The sequence below is a fragment of the Aythya marila genome (genome assembly GCF_965140915.1).
Source record: "Aythya marila genome assembly, chromosome: 5".
In the NCBI taxonomy this organism is placed as follows: Eukaryota; Metazoa; Chordata; class Aves; order Anseriformes; family Anatidae; genus Aythya; species Aythya marila.
This window is the reverse complement of record NC_139046.1, coordinates 61,412,669-61,421,983: the sequence shown is the minus strand read 5'-3', so window position 1 is coordinate 61,421,983 and position 9,315 is coordinate 61,412,669. Positions and strand designations below refer to the sequence as shown.

Genomic DNA, 9,315 nt, shown 5'->3' with positions numbered 1-9,315 from the left:
GCCTTCCACTTGCTCAGATTCAAAAACAAACCACGCAACAAAAGCAAGAGGCAGTATATTATTCCCAGAAAGTTCTTTATTTCCAAGTAGACAGTACGCTTTTCCTTAAAAAAACAGTATCATGTCCTCGTTAGAAAATGGTTACCCCTTTCCCCTCCACGACAACAAACCCAGTTTTGAACTTTTTAAGGATAGGTGCACCAGTTTGCCTCTTTTTTTTTTTTTAAACAGTAATCCTCACAGTGCATCAGCATCAGACACGTATCAGTGAGGATAGTTACCATCAAAGAGATAAATGTTCCTGTATGATTACACAGAGGTTAACATAGAGGAACTCTTCCACGAATTAGTGCTCCATGGGCTCCTCTGATTTTTCCGCAGGTTCATCAGCAGGCGGAGCAGGCTTAAATAGAGAAAAAAAACATATTAAATCCATATACATATTAAATCCAAATTAAGCATGGAGAAGGACAGAGCTGCTAATACAGATCGTTACGAGTCTGGGGATACGCTCTGCTATATGCATGAGAAACACATGTAGCCACTGCTGTTACAAGAAAGTACAAAACAGTACTTTCACTGTACAAAAACAGTACAAACTTGATCATAGATGAGGAAAGGAAATTTCACTGGAAATGCCTGCCAACAATTCAGCATAAATTGATTCAATACGCATCTTAGTCTCTGGCTAAGATTATATAGTGTCTCCAGTTGTCAGGTAGTAACTTCTAATTTTAAAAATCACATTCCTAAAACTTCAGTAGACTTAAATGACAAACATAAAAACATCACAAAGTGTCCTTTAACACAGCCTGCTTAGTTACATTCAAAACACACACCTTTCTCTGTGGTCTCTCCTCAAGACCTTCTAGGAATGGTGCTACATCATCATCATCATAGATGGTAAACTCCATGTCTTTGCCAACAATTCCAATGGAAACATTCTGTTAAGCAAAGTTTGGAAAGAAATGAGAACCATTTTTCTGCAAATAACTCTGTGGCTTTACAGCTTTCACTTGTGAAACAGACAAAAGCTTCCCCCTGGAATAATAAAACTCATTGTGCTATTTGTGTCTACTTAAGGAAGAAAGGAAATTTCGAGAGAGACTCCGTCTTTCGTAGTTTGTACTAGAAAAGGAAAAGGAGGGAGATTTACTCCCTGGAAAAACTACCATGTTTAAAAAATCTTAACAGTAAAACCACCATTCAAGGCTTTCAGCTTCCTTTTTTCCTTTCTGATAACAAATACCTGATTTTTCAAAATTGATTTCCATCTCATTTTGCACTTTCAATATTGTAAGAGATCTAGAAAACATCAGGATGGGATAAGAACAAAAATTTATATTAAACACGGATAAGGGCAAGACTAGCCACAAAGAGAACAACTTTTGCTGGTAATAGACCAGCTTAGAAGCTTTTTGTTCAACAGTTGCTCAGTTCATGTTTCCTGTCTACAGCTTCTGCAACTTTTTGACCCTGGATATTTAATTAATACTTTATGTATTATATTCCCTTACACCATCAGGTCAATTAGTGACCATGCTTATAATGCAAAGCTAATAATTCTAGTTGGACACAACACACATGAAATATTGGTCTAACTTTAAAATATAATGAAGCCACCCGGGAAGCAATGTCATATTTAGATAAAGTATCACTTCTGTAAAGAAAAATAAATCGCAGATAGTTAAGGAAGCTGTAAGCAAACTGGTGCCATACAAAACACAGACGATACTATCTACCAAGTGTTTGGCTTCCAGGTTTCAGTCCCAGCCATACTTTACGTCAGTTTTGTCATGTGCACCAAAAACAATGGCAGTACAATTTCTTATTAAGTAAACCCAGCATATACCTTGGTGGTCAGATCCTGTTCAGCAGGAAGAGTCTCTCTGAGAGCACGCAGTCCATGTTTAACTAGCTCATTTAGATTACCTTAAAAATAAAAGCAGCAAGATAAATACAAAACATGGCATTACCTCTAGACTCATTTTCCCCTTACTCCCATTCTCAGTTGATGCAACCCCTCTCCTTAGGTATTTCTGGTACTAAACGCAGAGTTGGTTAAAAAAAAATATACCTTTGGAACCTGTACATCTGAAATTGAATGCATCTGGTTTTGGCAACCGCACTGCCTCCAAAGCAGCAATAATCAAGCTATCTTTCCACCTTTTTTGTCTTCACATCATTGGTTTCATATAAAAATAAATTTGCAATTTTAGATGTACCACCTAAGTATTTGCTCTGACATACTATGCCTGCTCTGATACAGAAAGAAGTATTTCCCTGGGTTAAACAGGACAGAGGCCTCTTACTTTTTGCTCTGCTTTTCTGAGCACAACTTCTCTTTTCATTAGATTGAATAAGCATCCAGATGTTAGACGTGAAAATTTGTAATACTTGCTTTACAGTTTTGTCCTCGTGCAGATTTACACTTGTGCCAAACTTGGCCCCCCAAATTTATTTTCTTGTCTTACTAAGATCCAAAGAATGAAGCAGTAGCAGAAAAACTGTAACTGATAAAGACCACTAGACAGCCAGGGCTTCTTTACTCACAGTCAGTAAATTCAGTCATGTGTCTCTCCAAGTAAGTTCGTGCTGACTGTGAACGAGCACCAATGGACATGGCTTTACAGTCAAAATAGTTTGCAGAGGGACAAGTTTGGAAGATGTGAGGGCCCATATCCTAAAAGGAAGAAAAAACACAAACCATTAAACAAATGTATAAACTCGTAGCAAGTCTGTCTGCTGCTAGAACGCATGATATTTTCTAACAGTTTTGTTTCATGATACATTAGCTTATATGTATGCACCGAGTAATTCTGTACTGCTTATCATACCACTGTTCTTATCCAGTTCGTTCAGAGCTATTGTAAAAAAATGTAAAACATAGTGCTCTACAGAAACCTTTGTTTACACTTTTTTCATTAAAATGCAGTTTTTACACAGAGAATATAGCTGGCACCGAAACCATTTCCTTCTCTGCTCCATAAACTGTATCATGCTTGTGTATGCTTCCTACTTCATGGCTTGCAAAAGGTATTTTACACACACTGCCTTATCTGCACAATGGCAAGGCTCATTGTACAGCAGATTTCAGGCACACTGACAATTTCCTTCAACCTCCTTCATGTCAAAAATCTTACTTACATCATAACCTGCAATAAGCAGTCCCACGCCATATGGTCGTCTGCCGTAACGCTGGGTCGGTATCTGCGTTTCTGAAGAAAGCTAAGGAAACAATCTCAAAGGAACACGCACCTAAAACATTTTCTTAAGAAAGAAGCAGAGATGCACCAAAATCACTGTGTAGTTTGTGCAAAGCCTCTTGTAGTATCAAAGGCTATGCTTGAAGAAATAGATCTCAGGACTCATCTTGAATATCAACACTCTCTGAGAGAATATACAAGCATCTTAAATAAAGAAAAATTTAACTTTGAATTAACTTTTTCATTTTAGTACGACTTTTAAGTTGTGATATGTAAAACTAATTTTGAGAACAAGTGTAAAATAACCTTAAAAGGTGAAGGAGTGTTAAAAGAAAAAAAGGATACTGCTTCCGATTAGTGACACTAATCGAGACACTGGAAGAGGTCTATCGAACACAAATCTAGAATCCAGACACTCCTGACGCATGAAATTGCTAGGAGGAAAAAAAAAATAAAAATAAAATCAATGCACAGATTAAAGTCACAATGAGTTTCTCAATATTCGCCTGTTAAGGTAAGCGTATTTTTGTTTCTGCTCAGCTTGTTGAGAAAAAGGGTCAGAGGCATTACATAATTTCGTTTCATCTGACCTATAACTGTTATTTAGAAAGCAGACCACAAGCTTTAAGTATTAGTACTTCAGCCATACAAATAAAGGGAAGGTGGAAGTTCACACAGGCTACAGATGGGTCATCTGGAAAAAAAACACAGTTAGATGGTAACATTTCTTTGCAACATTACAGCAATTAGATTTTATTTCGGTAATTATTCCGATGCCTTCTTTGTCTTTTTCCATCAAACCTCTTTCAGCGTATATTTACCTCATTTGATGAGATTACGTGGCCTACAGGTAAAAGGCAAACCCCTCTAGCTGACACACAAGGCACTGTATGCTTTTAGTAACTTTAAGTGCATGTACACTGTAGCAGCTACTAGAGGGATATAGGTGATGCACACTCTCAGATGGCTTGGAAACCCCATCACACGGAGGAAACCAGACAGGACTGCCTTACTTGTAACAAAACCAAAGAGCAAAATTTAGTGCCAAACAAACAAGATTTCTGCCAACAACTTAAAAATCTGCCAGAATTTCATACTGAGGTCTTTGGCATAGTACAACAGAGCGAGACTAATCCTTAGCTGACCATAAGATTTCATTCGCAATAGTCTACAAATGAACTTTCACTTATTATTGCAGAACTGTGTATGTCAACAACTAAGACACTCACCACAAGAGTCTTGCATCAGCAGTAAGTCCAGCAATGGAGATACCGATATGGTTGTCTACGTACAGGATTTTTTTCTGATGGGCTGCCAGCTCAGACTGTGCTCTCTACGCATAAAAGGAGAAAGCTACGTGGCAGACTGACCAGTTTGCCAAGCACTGTGGAGAAATCTGCTAACATTTACTGCAAGAACTGAATATAATCATGAAACAGTCAAAAAAACAACAACAAAAACAAACCCACAACCTATAAACTTGCAACAGAAGACCAAAAAAAAAACCTAGCTCCATTTCAGTAGGAGACTAAGAGGAAGAAAGAACAGACACTTGCTCAAATTTTAAAGAAAATGAAGTTTTACTACTTAATAACTAACAAAAAAAAAATAGAGGAGTGTTTATCTTTTAAAAGGAAAAATTTTCACTCACTTCATTCACGATTTTGTGAAAATCTGCTTAGCATAGGTACTGAAAATACGTTTCTATACTGGTACTAAAGCAAAAGGAAACTGGGATTACATTTACGTTACATAAGTAAGTGCAGACTGTGTTAAACTAATTTGACAAACTAGAACTTTCGTACTAACATTGCCATTTTAAAAACAAAGTTTTAAACTTACCTTTAAAGCTACCAGGACGGCATGCGTTTTTGATTTCAGCCCCACAGTAGCTGAGCCTTGTTTCACAGCTTCCATGGCATATTCGATTTGATGGATTCGCCCCTGAAGAATAAAATCAAAGGTAATCATTTTAAAATTAATCCTCAATATTAACTTTCAATGTTTTTTTGATGTACAGACCTTTGATTCCCCCCACCCCAACAGGTAAACTGACTGCATAGCAGTTTAAGTCTACAAGCAATTATTTCCTCTTTCTTTTACAAACTCGTCACCACTAACCCACACAAATCTGGCTGCCCCTGAGACACTCACTATTGCATATAAAGAAACGTGAAAAAAAAATTGAAAGGGTGAACTAGTCTGATGTTGTCAGGATCACAAAACTTTTGTCGTTGTGTTAGATACTGACTCTACTGAAGACAAAGCGATTCAAAGATGGAACTTCCAGCTGGACATGTAACTTTTAATCGAGTTTCCTGAAGAAACGAGTCTTACGCAATTGTTGTGTCTCACCATCCATTCCCCAATAACTTCTGAACAAGTTATTAGTCAACTGCAGTAAAGCCTGAAAGAGGAGTAGAGGTCTCAAAGAAAATTAATTCCCCCCCAAGTTCTGCAGAGTCAGCCTGCAGCTTTGTGGGAAAACAAGGCGACATCCTTTCAGTACTACCACGGAGGGCAACGCAGCTAATTTCCCGCACCCTAGTTGGCCAGCCTATTTCAAATAATCAGTGTGTTCGCTGCTGCTGTGCAAGAACGGGAATTACCAAATGCAGCACACGGTTGTCCCCTATCAGTTGCGATGTATTAAAACACAGCACGCTGCTGGAGCTGTTACAACAGGAACGTGCTAGTGATAACGCAAAGAAAATCACCTCGCATTAGTTCCATTTATTAGTTCCGTTATATATATATATGTATATGGTTTGTAAAAGGGTTTTGATTTATTTAGAGAAATACAAGGTCTCCTAGATGCTTAGCATATCCTACACACAGGTACTTCATGTCCAAGAGCAGTGTAGAAACATGGTGACCCATCCAGCAGATATTTATCAACTGTCATGAATGACTTGCAAGGCTATAAAGCCAGGAAGCCCTGCCTAGCCTTTAATCTTGTATCCCCTTCCCTTTAAAACAATATTAGAAAATATTCCCCCAAAATGGTTATTCTTCGCTCCTCTACTAACAATGCCCAGAATTATTATGGTGTCACATAACAGCCTCGGTGACCCAGCCACCTGCAGGAATGTGTGGAGCAGTGATTTTAAACTGCTTTTATCAAAGTGCTGTTCATATTTTCAAGGCACTTTATGGAAAAAGTAGCAATGAGTGCTGCTGATCATTTCATGATAGCTACTGAAAGCCTAAAAACCGTACAAGTCTATTGAAAGTAATTTTAAAGTAAGAGATGAAAAAACAAAACTAAAGTTTCTGATACAGAATCTGCCAGGAAAGACGATCATTAAGAGGGATGAGAGGCAGATGTAGGTTTCCAATTCTGGATTAGAATTCTGACTTTTAACTTCTCAGATACTAAAAAGACATTAGTAACAGAGAGTAATACAGACTGCTGTAAGGAATATACAAGGCACACACAGAATGTATTGAACACGTGGAATAACACGCTTATGCACACGTGCGTGTCCGTGTGAAATGGACAAAGACAATTTAGCTGCACGTTATTCACAGCATGCACTGAAGATTGAAGGTAACGGTAAATATCTGCACTGAACATTTTCCAGTGCACATCTCCTTAACCAAAAGTTGCTGCTTGTATCATTGGCACGTTCTTGTATGTTAAATCTCCTCAAAGCTTTCATCACCCTTTGAGATAAACAATTGGATTTCTCAAAGCAGTTCGAAGCCATCTACAGCTATCATGGCATTGACTAAAGTACATTCAAACATTCAAGGTTATGTTCGTGTAGGATGAAAAGCACCAAAAGGTTGTTTCAATTATTTTAAAATGTATCTTTCGAAAACAATACCACGAGATGAAAATTTTCAGTAGTAATACAAACCCACAAACCAGTGGTATAGTAGGTTTGTAAAAAACAAGCCACGTTGCTGTAGTTAAAACACGTCTTGAGCTTTACCAAATGGAGAAAAGACTCCTATTTTCCATAAGTTCCTTACCTTGAAGCATGCATAGCAGAAAAAGAGGCAATTAACCACCTCAGCTCCATCAGGCATTTGCTTCTAAAACCCTAAGACACCTGTTCTTAACACAGCACAGCCTTTGTAAGATTTAGAAGTACAATGTGGAACTGATTCAGAGGTAATGGAGTTACCAATTCAAGTGCAAATCTCACACGGCCTCGCACACAGGTAGCACGAAGCCTCCCTAACACCGCACCATGTGGGAAGCTGAGGACACCCACAGCTGAGCAGTCTCTCAGCGCTATGATTATAAGCTTTAGGGTTAGCATTTATTGAACAGGGACGCTTGTGATCATTTCAACTTTAAGATTCGCTTATTTCTTCTAAAAATAATAAAATAAGTCAGGATTTCCATGCTTCGGGTCAGGAGGACGCGCGGCTGCTGTTGTGCCTTGCTTGAAGCAGCCAGCACATTTCCTCCTGAGCACTAGGCCTGGACTTAGTCCGCGTTATTATTTTGTGTTATTAGTTTGTGTTATTATCCACCAGGGAAGCCCTTGGTGGATCAATTAGGGGAAAACGCTTTCCCACTAATGACCGGGACCGCTCCCACCACCCCCCCACCCCCCCAAAATCCCCGCCGGGCCGCGATGGCGCCGGGCTCCCGCTGCGGCCTGCGGCGGGGCCTCACCTGCGGGCTCCACACGGTCACGTCGTTGTCGTACTGGTTGCGGAACTGCGGGCACAAAGCACGGCCATCAGCACGGCCCCAGCCCCAGCCCCGTCCCCGTCCCCATCCCCAGGCCCCATCCCCAGGCCCCGCCGGGTGCTGACTCACGGCCTCGCTCCCTTCCGTCTCCGTTCTCCCCCCCCACAGCCGCCGCCGCAGCCCCCCGGCCTCCCCCCGGTGCCCCGGTGCCCGCCGCGGCCTCCCACCATCCTGCCCCCGCCTCCGCCTCCCCCGACGGCGGCTCCGGCTCCGGCTCCTCCGGGGCTGCGAAGCGGCGGCTGCGGCGCTCGGGCAGCGACGGCTCGGGCTGCGGGCGGCCAGGCGGCACCAGCCGCGCCCCAACTCACCGAGCGGCCCGGCCCCGCCCCGGCCCGCCTCTCCTCTCCTCATCCCCCCCCACACTTTATTTATTTATTTATTTCCCAGTTTTAATGGTTTTCTCCTCAAAATGACGGGTTTTGTGAGAGCAGAAGTGGAAAGGATGGGGAAAGCCCCAGCTCCTGGAGCTGAAAGGAGGCTGGAAGCAGTGAGAGCTGCTGGCCTGGCACAGAAACAAGCCAAGCTTTGTACACCTGAAGCCAGGGTGTGAATTATCCACGCAGACAGAATTAAACACGGTCCTGAACGCACAAATCGCACATCTTGCCTCAGGAGACCAAAGGGTTCAGAGCTACTTATTCTGAAGTCACTAGAAGCCCGTTTTAAAGCTGTATTTTTAGCCCTTGCCCTTTTATCGCAAGCACAAAGCGTACGATGTGTTGGGCTTCCCAATCTGCAATTACATTTTCATACAGCATCCATGCTAACAAAGGTCATAAGCTTAAGTAGCTAACATTAAACAAAAAACAACAACAACAACAGCTGGTAGGAACAAAACACCAGCCACTGTTAATCAGCTCCAGCAGCCTGGATATCCTCTTACGTTTTGGGAAAAAAAAAAGTACAGGAAGCCTCTGAAATAATATAACAGCCAAATGACAAGCACTGTTGTGAATAATGCTAGAAAATGGGGTGTCTTAGTGACACACTAAGTGTAGCCACTGTGTCTGAATTCCAGCTAAGATGCCATTACATTTCTAATTGGGCCTTTTTGCTCTCACACTAAAAGTAGAAAACTAATAGTGTTTAACAGAAATGAATTGCTTACCAGAGCTCTTATTTTGGATGGTTACAATGTGTGTACAACTGTAACTGAAAAGCGAGTAAAAAAAAAAAAAAAGTTACAAAAAAGTTACTAGGAAAACTTCTCTGTAGGGTTGGAGGACTCAAGCGTGAAGACAAACAAGAATCAGGTGGTACCATATTTGTATGTTTTATTTTTTCAACAAGTACCGGGTGCTGGAATCACAAGACTCAAATCAAACCCGTGCTGCGTGTGTACCTTTTGGTTCTTGTGGGACCAACGATAACATTTCTCTTAGCGCTGGTGAATTTGTC

General features: G+C 40.9%; 1 protein-coding gene across 1 annotated transcript; it reads right to left on the bottom strand.

Annotated features, from left to right (window-relative positions):
* Nucleotides 1–58: 58 nt before the first annotated feature.
* PSMA1 (proteasome 20S subunit alpha 1) lies at nucleotides 59–8,208 on the bottom strand. The gene is made up of 10 exons (XM_082762771.1): nucleotides 8,085–8,208; nucleotides 7,840–7,884; nucleotides 5,049–5,150; nucleotides 4,436–4,539; nucleotides 3,552–3,640; nucleotides 3,148–3,218; nucleotides 2,554–2,683; nucleotides 1,853–1,932; nucleotides 840–944; nucleotides 59–403 (listed from the first exon to the last, which is right to left on the bottom strand). The coding sequence occupies exons 1-10, from the start codon at nucleotides 8,085–8,087 to the stop codon at nucleotides 347–349; spliced, it is 786 nt and encodes a 261-aa protein (XP_082618897.1). The 5' UTR covers nucleotides 8,088–8,208; the 3' UTR covers nucleotides 59–346.
* Between the last annotated feature and the right edge of the window lie 1,107 nt (nucleotides 8,209–9,315).

Bases quoted from the DNA above. Each gene is read 5' to 3' on its own strand.
- PSMA1 (XM_082762771.1), bottom strand. The intron at 2,684-3,147 runs GTAAGTAAGATT...TCTTCCTTTTAG, and splicing joins TGCTTATTGCAGGTTATGAT to GATATGGGCCCTCACATCTT. The intron at 945-1,852 runs GTATATGCTGGG...TTTGCTTAACAG, and splicing joins AACAGGATCTGACCACCAAG to AATGTTTCCATTGGAATTGT.